The 16141-nt window shown below is 40.3% G+C and overlaps 1 protein-coding gene across 1 annotated transcript in view; it reads left to right on the top strand.

Moving 5' to 3' along the window:
• GXYLT2 (glucoside xylosyltransferase 2) overlaps positions 1-9706 on the top strand; it is a 91187-nt gene extending 81481 nt beyond the window's left edge. The window contains exons 6-7 of the mRNA XM_072720428.1: positions 1274-1446; positions 6670-9706. Coding sequence (XP_072576529.1) covers positions 1274-1446; positions 6670-6852 — 356 coding nt within the window. The 3' untranslated portion in view covers positions 6853-9706. The remainder of the gene's footprint in view (positions 1-1273; positions 1447-6669) is intronic.
• The last annotated feature ends 6435 nt before the right edge of the window (positions 9707-16141 follow it).

Raw genomic sequence — 16141 nt, 5'->3', positions numbered from 1 at the left:
ATATTATTTATTATTATGTATATTATATATATTACATATATATATTATATATGTGTGATGAACCCTTCATTGTTTGGTTTCCATCTCGAAGCTCTCTGGAAGTAGTCTCTTAGCAGTGGTCCTTTTCATGAGAAGGGTTGGCCATCAGCCCAACCAATGAGCACATCGTTATATTGCTTTTCTGACAGCAGTAATTGATTTGGCCTTTCCCATGAACAATGACACACTTGCCAAGAGCTTTGATCCATACTGCTCTTGCCCTGGCTTTTAAACACACCAAGCTGAAGAGCCAGGAAGCTCACAAGGGTCATGAATTTATTGCTAATTTTATAATCCTAGCCACCAAGAGGAAATTTTCTGAGTCCAACAGGATTAGAGCCAAGTTTCTCAACCTCGGCACTACTACTCTTATGGGGATTGTCCTGTTCATTGTGGAATGTTTAGAGTATCTCTTGTCTCACCCACTATGACCAGTGGTGGTCTCCTCCATGTATAGCAACCGTGATCTCCCTCTAAACATTGCCAAATGGCTCCAGGGGGGTGGCAAAAAAACACCAGATTAACGCCACACATACAAGTACATGAATGTGCACGTGCTCACCCACAATGTATACAGTCACCTTGGCACAGGAACTTTTTTTTTCTTTGATCTTTTGGGGGAGGTTCTCCCCTTTACTGTTGTCATTTTTTGTTTTTTCCTTCATTTTGATTTTGTCGGTTGGTTGGTTTTTTAATACAAGGAGGAAGCTCTGCTTCTACCTTGATTCCAATTTTCCAGGTCTGTTTCATATAAACCTTTCCAAAGAGTGGATTGTATGTGCCTACACTGTTGACCACCACTGTGTGCTTGACATTTGGCTGAGCGTGTCACATGTGCTTTATAAACATAATCATCACGCTAGGAGGGAGTTCCTGTCCTACCCATTTTACAGATGAGGAAAGCGAAGTACAGGGAGGCTGAATTACTGGACCTAAGCTGCACTGTCTTTGAATGAGGGAGCTGGATTTGGACCCAGGCTGTCTGCTGACCTTTGTTGCCTTCTTATCCCTGACCCGTTGTCTTCCTTCTTTGGGTGAAACCTACCACATCCCTCGGATGTGCCCCTTCAATTCCTGATCTCAAAATATGGACAAAATGTGGTAAAGCCTGGGCCGTGAGTTCCCATCACACTCGCGTGTGGTGTGCAGGTTATAGAAACATTGGTTTAACCACCAGGCACGCAGAGGAGAGCAGGCACTGACTGTGGACATGTCTCTCTCTTGTCACCGCCAGAATATCTCTATGTGTTCCCCTGCCAGTGGAACTACCGTCCCGATCACTGCATGTACGGAAGCAACTGCAAAGAGGCTGAGCGGGAAGGTGTGTCTGTCCTGCACGGAAACCGAGGCGTCTACCATGACGATAAGCAGCCAACTTTCAAAGCGCTCTATGAAGCAATACGGGATGTAAGTGTGTTCCTGCCCCCGGTCAGCAGACGCATGCTTATTCAACATGAAGCAGGACAGGCGCTTTGGTCACCAGTACTTTGGAAGGCCAAAGAATTCCCCAGAAGCATTGAGTTCTGCCCCTTTGCCCAATCTCAGTCACTGCTTCACTCTACCCACTGGCTCCCTCATGCCATATCCATTCTCAATCTTTACCAGCAAGCCACTCGTTTTCTCTTGGTTCTTAAATAAGTTCACTTAAGAGGGAATTAAATACCAGAAAGAAACCCTGTGCCATTTGCTGTAACAGAGGGGAACGTGTTAGGGTAAAGGATGTAAGAACAAAATGATTTTGATTCTGAGTCCAGCCGAGTGTGTAGCCCAGTTGCCAGCATCCTGTTAAACAGTCAGCTGTGGAGGTGGTTGATGAGGATCACGGGACAAACTGAAAGTACAAATCGAGTCTTTATTGACAAACTGCAGAGGTGCAAGCCAGAGGAAAAAGAGGTCCCAACTCCCCACCCCGCCATATTGTGTTTGTACCCAGTAGAGAGTACTATACCAACTGGTCCAGAAGATGCAGACTAGAAGCAGAGATCATCTCAAGGCTCCTGCATCCTTATGGACCTGTAGGCAGGGGGAGGAGGAAGAGGAAGGGAAGGAGGGAGGAGTGGAAAGAGACCTCCTCCTTCCCTGGAGGCCTCCAAATGGAGGTGTCTGGGATAGGAATGCAGATATGCATCTGCGTGTGGCCTGCCCAGGGCAGGGGCCTGAGTTCTTGACCACAACCCCTTCAAGTAAACTACAGGCGTTGCCTGCACCGAGTCTGGTGTCAGGAGGGCAGCTCCTCCCACCCTCCACAGGCCTGCCAGTAGCCCTGTCCTTCCCCAGGGTTGAGTCTGAAAGGCCACACGGAGGAGCTGGACTTCTCACAGCCTTCTCTCTTACAACCTTGGAGAGATTGGTTAGCAAGTGTTGAGACATTAAAGATGCCCAGGAACTATCTTCTTGCAGTAAATGGGAAGGTTGAAAGAATCTTACTTTGGGGCTCACTACCTAAAATGCCAAATGTTGCCTGCTTTAACCTTTTTTTTTTTTTCTAAAGATTTTATTTATTCATGAGAGACACAGAGAGAGGAAGAGACCTAGACAGAGATAAAAGCAGGCTCCCTGCGGGGAGCCCGATGTGGGACTCTATCCCAGGACCCGGGATCACGCCCTGAGCCAAAGGCAGATGCTTAACCACTGAGCCACCCAGGTGCCCCTGCTTTTGCCTTTCACCCACACCTGGGGAAACACTGCTTTCCACATTGCTTTTTACCTTGATATGGCTAGGGAAAACCAGCAATAGAGATTCGGCGATGTCCCTTTTGAAATGGTCATTGCAAGACATAGATAGAGTAGGGGTCAGCAAACTTGGGCCAGACCTTCCTTGCTGCCTGTGTTTGTAAGATGTGTGGGCTCTGAACACTTTTGTAAATCACTGGGGGAAAAGGAAGACTATTTCATGACACGAGAAAATTATATACAATACAAATTTCAGCGTTCATAAATAAAGTGGTATCAGGACGCAGTGACAACCCATTCATTTCTGTGTTTGTGGCTGCTTTCAAGCCACAATGCCAGAGATGTGCATTTATAACAAACTGTGTGACCCACAAAGTCTAAAATATTTACTGTCTAGCCCTTTATCGAAAAAATTTGCTGACCCCAGACATAAAGTATGTAGACTTAGAGGTGTTTTTCTTAAGAATCAAGGAGCCCTTGTGGTCTTACAAATGGGCTTTGGTGGGAGCAGATCCCGAGACACAGGAACACATTTCTGCATGTGTGAGAATTGTGCATCTTGCTAAAGAAAGTCTTTGGAATTCCCAGAATTTTCTCTGCAGGGAATGAGTTTAGCCACATGTAAGCTAACACCAGCTTTCTTCTCCTGCATCTCCTGCTGTTGGTTTTCAAAGACCAGGTGATTTAATTACACAGAAAATTTGTCCTGCACTTAGTGATATCATCACTTTAGATATTCAAACACTGACCCCAGGGGCTGAGCCACTGAGGAGTACAAACACAAGTTAAATGAGTTTGCAGCAGTACATCAGAGCCGCTCTTGGGTTTCCTTTGTGATCTGTCAGCCCTAGTTTGGAATTGAGCAACTGTGATTCTTGAGTTACCATGTGTCTTGTTTGCTTTCTGGAGGAGCAGAAAGAAAGCCAAATAACTGGGCCGTAAATGATCCTGCCAAATACACTCAGCGATCACCCTCACGTGAGCTTAAAAGGACATTTGTACCCAAGCATTTCAATCAAGAATGTTACTAACCCCGTCCTGAAACAGGAACAAACACAGGCTCGCTCTTGGAAGACATGTGTCCCCTCTCTCTACAGGACTGTGCACTGTGTGTGGGGTCAGGGCTTGGCTCCGGGATTGACAGACCCCTCAGTGCCAACATCCAATTTTTGTCCCTTTCCAGGGATTCATCATTCCTGGGCTTCAGTTTCCTCATCTGTGAAATGGAGATAATAATATTATCTACCTCACAAAATTGTTGTGAGGATTCCACAAAATGATGGGTTTAGGTTTTATTTATTTATTTATTTACTTACTTACTTATTTATTTATGTGTGAAAAAGAGCATGCCAGCTAGGGAGGAACAGAGGAGGAGGGAGGTGGAGGGGAAAGAATCTTCGGGAGATTCCACACTAAGCCAGCCTCAAGGTCTCATGACCTTGAGAGCATTGAGATCACGACCCTGAGATCATGACCTGAATGGAAATCAAGAGTCAGACACTCAACCAACTTCATGACCCAGCACCCCAAAATGATGTTTTTCTTAAACTTGGAGCACAGTGCCTACATAGGGTTGTGCTTAATAGTTAGAGGTTGTTTTGATGCTGGCAGTTTCACACTTACCTCCTTCCCTACCTTGCTCACATGGTCTCACTCCGTCTTGCTCTTCCTCTCTGACTCTAAATATAACTTCTCTCACACACACTGTATTTCTTTCTCCCTTCATCTCTCTCTAAAAGTATTCTTCCCCTCTGTCCCCGTTCCCCCTCCATCTATCCCTCCATCTCTTCCCTCCTCTGTCTTTCACTTGTACACACAAACCCTAAGCCTGTGTGTTTGTGTTTCTGCAAAGGAGAAGTGAGTCTTCTCTCTTTGGGACCAAAGGAAGTCATCTATCAAGTAGACATCCTGTCAGTAATTCTTGCAACCATCATCTATGACGAGCCTATTTTATGCAGGTACAAGTCTAGGTTCTAGGAATTGAGAAGTTAACAAGGCCAACAAAGCCTGGTCTTCACGAAGCATAGGCTGTGGGTGGAGGAAGCCAGGCAATACTCGTATAAACAAAGAAAGAAAAATTGTACCAGGCAGTGAAAGGTGTTAAAAGGGAACCAAAGCAGGGTGATAGGCTTCCCCTGTCACAGACAGGGAAGAGTGCTCATGAGCTGGGGGCCTCCTCAAGCCTGATATGTGATTGGTAGAGGCAGCCATGGTGCAGTCTGGGGGGAGGTCCTGCTAAGAAGAAGAAGGAATAACCCAGGGAAAGTCCCAGAGGCAGGGATGAGTTTGGTGTGCCCAAAGAGCAGGGAAGAGGCCTGGGTGACCAAAAGTACAGAGAAAGACACCAAGGAGAGTTCCAGGTCACATGGAACCTTGAGGACAAAAGGGGAGTAAGGAATCTTATTTTAATTGCAGTGGGAAACACCTGCAGGAAAATAATACATTCTGATTTATGCTTTAAAAATATCACCCTGGTCACTCAGTGCAAGGAGGCAAGAGTGAGCACACAAGGGCTATTTATGAAGAGTCACTACAGCCTTCCAGGTGAGAGCTGGGGCTGGCATGCGCTGCGGGCAGAGGGAAGGTAGGCAGTGGTGGCCACATGCAGACATTGTTGTAAAGACAAATTTTACAGTGCTTATTGATAGACGGGATGAAGGATATGGGGGAAAGAATGAACCAAGGATGACTCCCAGGTTTTGACCTATTCATTTCCTGTCACTAGGGAGAGTGTGATGATAAAGGAGGTGATCAGTGGTCTAAACTTGTGCTGAGAAAGAAAACAGTTGTCCCAAACATGGCCCTTCTTGTGTTACATAATGCATAATCTCCTTCTGGGAAGAAATTCACATTTCTGATAAACACGCTTAAGCAATATTTCTGATGAACTTTAAAGGGATTAAAACTTGTTCTAGGAAACCAGACACCCACCCACTCTGTTGCCAGGCAAGCGTATACTGACCTTTTACCCTTCTTTTCTTCCTTTTTTTCCTAGTCTTTTTGTATAAAATTTCCTCGCCAACAATGAATCTTTGACTTGACCTACTAGAGGCCTTTTCCATTTCAACCGGATTGTAATAAAAATTTGAACATGCTCATAACCAAGTGGTCTGAAAGATTTATTTTGGAAAAATTCTGCTTATAAAGACTTTCCTTGGGAAAACACGAGAAAAATCACATCATGTCAAATCAAAAGCCCAGTATTAAGTGGGAAGAAACCACCAACCAATATTTGGTACCTGAATTATTAAAAATGAAGTTCAGTAATGATAAATTTTACTAGTATTACCTAAACTCTTAACTTCATGAGATTACTATAGACGTACCCTAAAGTTTCTTCACTAAGATTCCAACAAATGGGCCCCTGGGTGGTTCAGTCGGTTAAGTGTCGGACTCTTGGTTTTGGCTCAGGTCGTGATCTTGGGGTCATGAATGGAGTCACACATCTGGCTCCCTGCTCAGAGGAGAGTCCCCTCTCCCCTTGAGATTCTCTCTCTCTTCCTTTGTCCCTCCTCACCTTGTGCTCTCTGTCTCTAAAATAAATCTTAAATAAGTTGTGACAAATGCAAAAAATATGAAGAATTCAATGTTATCTCGCAGTAGATTTCAAGTCTCTACTTGCCCCTTGCTTCTCCTAAGCAAGAGCATAAAATAGAGAATATCCTGTCCTTGAAGATATATTTTGGTCACAGATTTTAAGAGCTTTAAGGACCCAAGTAAATCTTTTTTTTTTTTTTTTTTTTTTTTTTTGAGGTAAAGAAACTGAGGAGAATAAGTAATTGCCCAGGGTGGCACAGGGTTGAATCAGGTTTTGAATCTCCATCAAATGCCCAAGAACATCCAAACCTATGCTTGCATGCTTAATTCCCTGTCTCATTTTTTACTAAATGTAGTTTGTATTTAAAATGGCATTTCAGTCACTAAACATTTTGTTTCATTTTTTTAATCCTTTTTCAGTTTCCCTTTCAAGACAATCTCTTTCAATCCATGTATTACCCTCTCCAGCTGAAGTTTTTGGAGACTGTGCACACTTTATGTGGACGAATCCCACAAGTGTTTTTGAAGCAAATCGAGAAAACAATGAAAAGGGCTTATGAGAAACACGTCATCATCCATGTGGGCCCCAACCAGATGCACTGAATATTTTTCTATTGTCGCAAGTGGATTAGGCCTCTCGAGAATAAGGAAATGTTCATCTTTAAGCTGCCTGGATCTCTTTTGTGTGAATATTTAATGGTGCTCTCTGACAGTTGAGTTTAAAAGGCCTCGTTACATGTTGCTAAATTAGTTGCCCTTAAAAGGAAATATGCTTTAATTTTTTTAAAAATGCTATTTATCTCTGTTTTTTTAATTGTATTATTATTCACTTAACATTGTTCAAGCAGGTGGAGCTGTGAAAAGGAACTTTTGTGAGCCTTCCAATTCCTGTTAAATATCTGAGACGTCAGTGACATCTCATGTGGTATATTAATCGAATATTCTTGAGACTCTCTCTATGCAATAGACTCCCCCATACCCCTCTTATAAAAGTAATACATGCTTGTTGTAGAACAGAAAAATGTTAAAAACCTGTAGGGAATACAGGTGGACCAAAATCAAAATTAGGTTAAGCATGATCCTCCCAACCAGTGAAAAGATCGTTATATTAATGGGTAGTTTCTTCTAGCCTTTTCTCCTTACTGCTTTATTTATTTGCTGTCTGTATTTCCCATTGTGACACATATCTGAAACAGGTCATTGAACCATTTGAGTAAAAGCTGGGCCCTATGCTGAGATTTTTCTGTAGAGACAAAAATTTAGAGAAAATGATTATGGTTACAGGACTTTATTTAAAACACGTGTGGCAGAGGTATTCAGATTTCAGCTGATTGGGCAGTGTTAAAGGATGAAGCAGATCTGGGGGTGTTTTTAAAGAAAAACTGTTTAGATTTGTGGATGATTAAATTATAAGAAATATTTATGCAACCATACCTTCTGGAAGGAAATTCAATAGTTGTGTTAGACCCAAGGGGTCAATCTAGCAAAGATGTGATTTTGTGTTTACGCACAGACAAGACTATTTTCTCTCTTAACTTACTTAGTAGGTGTGACCTTCTCTCTTCTTTAAACTCTTGGTCAATAGGTGGAAATTAAAGGCCAACTCCAAACTTATGTGTACAGAATAGATGGTTCAGCTGATTCTATTGACAAGAAAATTCACTTCCTACCAGCCTTAGGAAGGTCTCTTTAAATTTTTTTCCTTCTCTAGGGTTACCTAGCTGTTAGCCAAGGAACCAGGCAGGTCTTATCACCTAGCTACAGTAGAGGAAATTCTATATTCCCCCAAGGGATCTGACTTAATCCCTAGTTGCTCCTGTAGCTGATATCAGGGTAAAGCATTTTGCATAATGCTTTATCGCAAAAACTTGTGCAGAAATAATCTTTGATGTTAGCAAGAGCCTAATGAACTTAGTAGGGGCCTGTATCATCTCTGTTGAGCAAATAAGGAAATTGTAACACAAAGAAACAAGCACACCCAATGCAATTGCTGTTCTGTAAGACCTAGAGATATGTATAAGATGCATCCTGTTTTACAGAGAATTTTTTGAAAATAAAAATATTAAATCTTCTCATTATATATAGACAATTATCTAAAAAGTATAAAATGAAAAATAATATTTTGTTAATGCAGATGTGGTGTTCTAAATAGTGGAACCCAGTAGGATATCATAGGTACTATATTCACAGAAAAAGTCTTACCCGCCAAAAATATATGAAGATCTCTGTGCTCCAAAGAAATATATAGATATCAATTAATATGAGTATACAGCACCATTATGGTAGTAAGAAATTCTAAAATGTTAGAGGAATAGCCTGTACTTTCCTTTTGATCAGTTGGGCGGTCTGTGATTTGTTATTTCTGTTAAGGAAATTACCATTATGATGTGGAACTCTTCACTGTTATATTTTATGTTTCCTCAATTCACCATTAAAGGTGATGTCATTTGTCATTTTATATCTAAAGGCCATGGGGCAATTTTTGGATTGTCTTTTGGATGGGAGGAAAACACATCCTACATACCCACAAATGGAGTTTTAGTGAAAGAGCCAGAATGTAAACATGATTCCCTGACTTCCATTCCAGTCTTTTAACTTGTTCAGCATGGCCAGTAAACCCTTACACATGTCATTCAGATTTGTTAGTGACTTACGGACCTAAAGAAGTTCCTTTCCTCTTTTGGTGAGTCCCACAAAAAAAAATCTGCCCTAAAGACTTCAAATACAGCAACGCCTTTTCTTTTATGAGAGTCTGGTTTACCCACAACTCTAACTATTGGTTCTGGTCTAAATATACAGAATTGGATTCCATCAAAGGGCTATGATAGAATTCTAGAACATTCTAGAATGATGCAGTATGAAAACGTGAAACCTTAGAATTTGGTGTGGTTTTTCTCCCTTGGAATTTCTTCATGATATCCTGAAATTCTAATTGAGTTTGTGGAGAATTTGGAGAAAATTTGCTCTTCCAATCCCTGCTGCCTAAAAGTGCTAATTATTTTCTATTTAGAATGTTACCATGAGGCAATATTTTCTTTGCCTTTGGTAATTTCCAGACAAATATTACATTAGCACCTTTGAAATCTGGGAACTGTAGATTTTAATTCAGTGGACTCCTAAATCATGCAGTCTGTGGTCTGAAGTTTGCCAAAGGTTGTGCTGCTCCATATGGCACATTGAATCTCTATGAGAAGAGCATGAGACTGGTTCATCTCCTCTTCTTGTTTCCTTCAGAATTCCGGTCAATGAATACAACTACAGAGTTCACTGGAGAATGAAAGGACACTTTCCAATAGTAAAATATAACTATTTTTGTATGCATTGAGATTGAGACTTTCTGTAGTAGGGTGACTAGAAATACAATATTTTTCTTCTGAATTTTTTTCCAATATAAATCTCAGAAATTGTGACTTAGATTGAAAATTTCAACATTAAAAAAAATTAACTGCCTAGAAAATCTGTTTTAATTTTCCTTCAACTTCCTGAATGGCAGTTTAGCATTTAGGGCGTAACACTCCAGCTATGCTATTTATTTGAAATCTCTATGACAGACTGAGTGCTTCCATTGCAAATTGTTGTGACTCTGATGGATTTATTATTCGAATGGATATTTATATGGACTCACCAAAGTTTGAGAGTATTGATCTTATTACACTTATGGTATTCATAAAACAAGCAAGCCATATAAGACCTTACTTATTGACAGTCACAAAATAGTGCTCCAGTAATAATAATCATTCCAACCCACCAAGAAGAAAGGACAACATTCATACCAATTTAAGTCTGAGTATAAATATTGCCTGATATTTATACAAAAAAAAAGATGGATGCCTCTGTTGGATGAGCCAACGTGAACGTGACTTCATGATGGAAAAATGTTGGGTGCCATGGAGGTACAAATTGTTATATCCTCATTGAATAGTATGGTAAGCAAGCTTCCTTAGGTTTTTCTGTTTCTTGGATCTACCCTTTCATCTTCCTTTTTTTTTTTTTTTCATTTTTACCTTTCCCTTCCTGTCTTTGATGTAAGCTACTGAGTAGTACCAAGAGACTTGGTGTTATTGACGGAGTGACAGAACTTGGAGACCCTTGTGTAGACAGAAGGAAGTTCTAATCCTTAGATGGAATCTATAAGAACTTTTCAAAACTTTTTAAAAATCACACAACACGTACAAAGACATAGACACGCACCCACATGCCTTTTAAAGAAAGAGCCTCGTGAATCTGTCATGCTCTGTGAATTGAAGAATTATAGATAGCGACAGCTTAGTTCAACTCATTTCACAGTGGTTGTGCTGGTGTTTGAAGCTGATGAGATTTCTCTGCCAAACAGAGAAAGTTATCCTAGTTTCTGTTCTTCACAGGTCAAAACTGGAAATACTCTCTGGAGTCCTCAAAATAAAACACTTGTGTGTGTGTGTCACCATCTGCATCAACATGTAAGAATCAGGTGTAGTTTCTGCATCATTAATTTTACACATTTGTATTGTCACTGAAAAGTGCATTCATTGATTATAGCTCCCAAGGAGACCCTGCATGGATTTTTTATGTTGGAAGACTTATTTTTTAGTAATTTTTCTTTGGGAAGAAATGAGCTTTTTTTTAAAAAAAAAAAAAAAAAAAAGCAATACTCCAAGGAAAATGAATTGTTATAGCAAACTAAAAGAAACGGAAATATTATGATTTAATTACTTGTCTTTTTGAATGCCATCTCCTGTTTTACCTTTTTTTTTTTTTTTAATTAAAAGCTTTAAAAAAAGATATGCCTTTCGGTGTTATTTGGAAGTGTGTTTCTTTTCTTTCACAAGACTTCAAGTTTAAAATTTTATAATACTGAATAGTAATATTTAAGTCCTTGCTTTTAAGAACTGGTAAAGAGGGATCCCTGGGTGGCGCAGCGGTTTAGCAGCTGCCTTTGGCCCAGGGTGTGATCCTGGAGACCTGGGATTGAATCCCACGTCGGGCCCCCGGTGCATGGAGCCTCCTTCTCCCTCTGCCTGTGTCTCTGTGACTATCATAAATAAATAAAAATTTTAAAAAAACTGGTAAAGAAATATTTGGTTTAGTGATGTTTCGTGTTTGAGATACAATGAGGAGAATTTGGAGAATGTGAAATCGGTTCTCCCCATTCCTACATTTTATTTGGCAAAATTGAACTTGACTTGTTAAGCTAATAACACAAATCAAAAATGACTGAATTGCACGAAGAGTTTTTGAGTCTATATAAAGGTTTTTCCCCCAATCCATAGTCTCTTTTTCAGATCAGCACAAGGTACTCCATGCATTTACTGAGTTCCCATCTTATATTTTAAAACATTTTAAAATGCTAAGATACCTGGATATGGTTTTCCGGAATAACTGGGAACCCACATCCAATTATTATGTGACATATAAGCTTTAGGAACTACATGTAGACAACACTGAATCTAAGTCCTAGCCCCACCATTCTCAACCCTTACTGGCCTTTCTGCTTCAGATTTCCCATCTACTACAACAGGGCCAGGGATGACTCTCCTCCCAGACTGTGGTAAAGAATAAACATAGAAACAGGGAATTTCAGGTATGCCTGGGTGGCTCAGTGATTGAGTGTCTGCCTTTGGCTCAGGGCGTGATCCCAAGGTCCTGGGGTCAAGTCCTGCATCAGGCTTCCCACAGGGAGTGTGCTTCTCCTTCTGCCTATGTCTCTGCCTCTCTCCCTGTGTCTCTCATGAATAAATAAATAAAATCTCTCTTAAAAAAAAAAAAAGAAGAAACATGGAATTTCAAAATTTTAAAAATTCCTTGACTGTGGTCCTCGAAACTCCTCTAAGTAAATGGCTAACTGATTTTAAGGAGTATCAGATTGAAGGAGTGGCAACCAATTTGTCTGCCCTGGTGTCAGAGGCGTACTTACCAGAGCATCCACATGCTGAAGTTCTGCTCGCCTCGTCTCTTTCCAGGAGCATAGGTGAACATGTTTGAAACTCACTGGCTTCTATAGTTTTACCTTTCCCAAAGCCATCCTGTTTCGGTTGGGTACCTTATCAACTCCTTATGCTGAAACACAGTTCAAAAGTAGCCTTCCGGTCATTCATCACAATCCCATGATATTCCCCTTCCTTCTCTTCCTCTGTTTTATAAGCTGGTAAATGTCACCAACGTCCACCCAATGCCTCATCACAGAAACTGGCCACTACTCTTGTCTGCACCTTCTCCCTCCTTGCACACCACCCTTCTCAATGACTCATCCCTTCCCTACTAAAATAGCCCACTCCACATACCCGTGGTGGCAGCAGCAAAAGGTCTTCACATTGTAAGTGACCATACAAAACTTGAACTAGTACAGGAAGTGCAGGGGGTGTCTTGCTTCTACTTCCAGAATATTAACTGAGTCAGTTTCCTGTATTTCTCTGCACTGTTGCCTCCATTCAAACCATTACTCTCTGGGGTCTTGTGATCTCTAGCCCGGATTGTTGTTATAATGCCTGTCTCCTCTCTGCATTCACTTTGGCCCCCACCAAACTATAACCTACCCCACTTGTGTGAAGCTCTTCAGTGGTTCCCCTTTGCTCCTATGATAATATCCAAACTTCTTTCCAAACTGCTCAGAAAGGCCCTGTGTGGTCTACCTCCTGCCTATTTCTTGGCCTTGTTTGAGTTATTCTTCCCCATTCTCCTAATTGTCACTTTTGCTGGTTTGTTTTCTTTTAAGAAGCCAAGCCCTTACTCATCAAGGGGCTCTGCATGCGCTTGGAATCAATCCTCCAACCTGCAAATTCACCTGACAAGTTTCTAGTATCCTTCGGGTCTTGATTTAAATACCACTTTCTCGTGGAAGCCTCCTTAGATCCATAAGGGCAGGTCCTCCTCTTACACTCACATCTACCTGTACTTTCTCTTTTCAGTATGTATTGTAATAGTAACAATACTTACTGGGGTAAAACTTTTGGTTTATTGACTGCCTTTCCCACTAGACACAACGTTCCTAGAGAACATGTAATCTTTTCTGATCTTGTTCCCTGTTCTATGCGTATCACCTAAACTCAATGACTAACACATTTCTGGTGCTCAAAATATATTTATTGAGAATGAAGTGATTCTGCTGTATCATGAACTGAGACCAGTTTATCCACAAAGCTTCATGACATACTGTATTGACTTGGAGTATTGTTCTCAAAACCTATTTTTCTTATAAATGTTCATTGTTCTGGGTTATAATACCTTACCCTCTAAAGTCTCATTCATTGAAAGTATATAGATTCATTGAATTTCTTGGAGATTTACTTACTTGTCCAAAAAATGACATGGTGGGTTACATAATGTTTAAGTTCCTTCCTACTTAAATGTTCTGTGTTTCCATAATCTGTTTTTGATGGCTCTGTTGTGGACATTTGTGGGATTTTGGCTGCCTGGAAACCACACCACACCTGGTACCAATTTCTGCCTTAGTTAAAACTCTTTAAATTGCAAGTGACAGCAAATACAACTCAAATTAATACAGAGAAAGAGACACAGGGAGAGGGAGACGGAGAGAAAATATTGGCTCATGTAAGTGAAAAGTCCAGAAATAGCTCTGAATTCAAGGCTTCAATGATGCCAAGGGAAATGTATCATTTTAACAATGCTTTTTTTCATTAATATTTTATTGAAAACCACACATCTTTCTAGGATTCCAGCCATAAAATTTTCATGTCATTCCAATGGAATCATTCCATCTTTGGAAAAACATGTTGTCTTCATGTCCAGATGAAAAATGGTATTGTCAACCTGGGTCAAGACATCATGAAAATTGTTCTCCTGGTGTATGTTTTAAAACAACAATATATCTTTTTCCCCTCATTGAGAACTATTATCCAAATAAAGCTCTCCTACTAGAAACAATTCACCAACTAATAGGAATGGATGATGGGGTGGGGGAGGTGCATTCTCATAAACTGTTGGATAAGAGTGTTTTATCACCATCCCTCTGCTCCATAGTCCACATAGACTCTCAGAGGTGACAGTCAGAATCATGAGTGTAGAGTATCTTCTTAGGCTATGACTATAAAGAGACTCCTGGGAATGCCTGTGCCTGTCTCTTTACTGAGTATTTGATCTTACCAAAGTAAGAGCACTTCTTTTTTTTTTTTTTTTTAGAATTGCTACTTTGGGTCTAGTGACAAAGTGAGTCTAAATGTCATATTAGGAAATTGTTCTCCTGCATCTAAGTTATTATTATTAGAAATGATTGCAAGCATAATAAAGGGCTGATACTGGCTTTGGTATATTAAATGTTTAAAACTTGATAATTGTTTATAAGGGTTCCCCTGATACTTTGCTAGTGTTTGCATGTGCGTGGTGGTGCAGCAGAGAGTTAACATACAACTAAGAGGCTGTGTTCAAGTGAGAGGAAATTAAACTTCTCAAGGTTGCCATCTGTCTGTTTAGATCCCACAGTATCTGGCATGTAATGGATGACCAGTACAGCATGCCCCCCGCCCCCATTCCCTTAACACACATTATTTCCACACATGCCAGCTCAAAATCTAATTTCCAGCCCCTGTGACTCTGCACGAAGGCTCTTTTTCCACTGCAGTCTGCCCTGCTTACCCATGGGCAGGCAGGAAGTGTTGGAAAATTAACACATCTGAGAGTAGCCCTCAACCATTGATTGGTGGGAATTGGTGGATACATACCCCAGTTCCCTCTCCTCTCAGGTTGGGTAACTCTTGATTATCTGTCCCAGAATTCTCCACTGAAAGCTCAAACCACTTACAGAGTAGTAACTTCTTGATAATATATTATTTATTGGCTTCCCTCCCTTGTCTCACTTTCCACTCTTCTACCAGTGTTTCCTTAGATTTGGCCCCAAATAAACCACTTGTACTCAAATCTTTGTTTCATCATCTACAGCTGAAAAATTTTTCATGTCAGTAAAAAATAAAATATCTATGATCTTATTATTAAAATAATTCTTCTCCTTCCTCCATTCTCCCCCCTTCCCTCTATCTCCCCTTTTCCCTGTTCCTACTCCTCTTCTTTTTCTTCTTCTTCCCCTTTGTCTTCTTCATCTCTGCTTCCATTTGGGGAAATTTGAATTCACTCCCCAGCCCCTGCACAAAATATTTGGAAATTAGCATTCTTAAATATCCTCCTATTGACTTTTCTCCCCTCACTGCATTTTATTAGCTATTATTATTTTGTATGTTCAAGCTTTATAACATTTATGCTCTGGTCTATAGCATGGCTATTATTTCAATTATATTAATAATGAACATAGTTGGGTGACTGATTTTATTCATCTCTAAAGATTCCCAAATACTTTGAGTTCTAGCCCTTATTTCCTTTTTATAAGGTATTCATTTTAAATACACTATTTTGGACTTGAGTTTTTATTTTGTTTGTTGTGTTTATGACATATTTAGCGACTTATTAATATTTTTGTACAACCTTGTTACAGTAATAATGGAAATACCATAAACTACTCATATTAAAAGGTACAATTTGATTGGTTGTAACTTATGTATGTTCACTTGAAGTCAACGTAACAAATATTTTCATCACCTCTAACATTTTGTAATAGTCTAATTGTCTCTTTTTAAGGTTTTATATATTTATTCATGAGAGACACAGAGAGAGAGTCAGAGACATACATAGGCAGAGGGAGAAGTAGGCTTTCCGCAGGGGGCCTGACACAGGACTCAATTCCAGGACCCTGGGATCGTGACCTGAACTGAGGCAGACGCTCAACCACTGAGCCACCCAGGTATCCCATCTCTTCCCCTTTTGATCTATCTCCTCCTCCATCCCTGTCCCTGGCTAACCATTGATCTCCTTCCTATTACTGTACATGAATTTGCAGGTTCCAGGATTTTATATAAATGAAGTCATACAGTATGTATTCTTTTTGTTTGACTTCTTTCACTCAGAATAA

Source organism: Vulpes vulpes, chromosome 9 (genome assembly GCF_048418805.1).
Source record: "Vulpes vulpes isolate BD-2025 chromosome 9, VulVul3, whole genome shotgun sequence".
Lineage (NCBI taxonomy): Eukaryota > Metazoa > Chordata > Mammalia > Carnivora > Canidae > Vulpes > Vulpes vulpes.
Note: the sequence above shows the minus strand (reverse complement) of the source record. Positions and strands in the feature narration are given on the sequence as shown.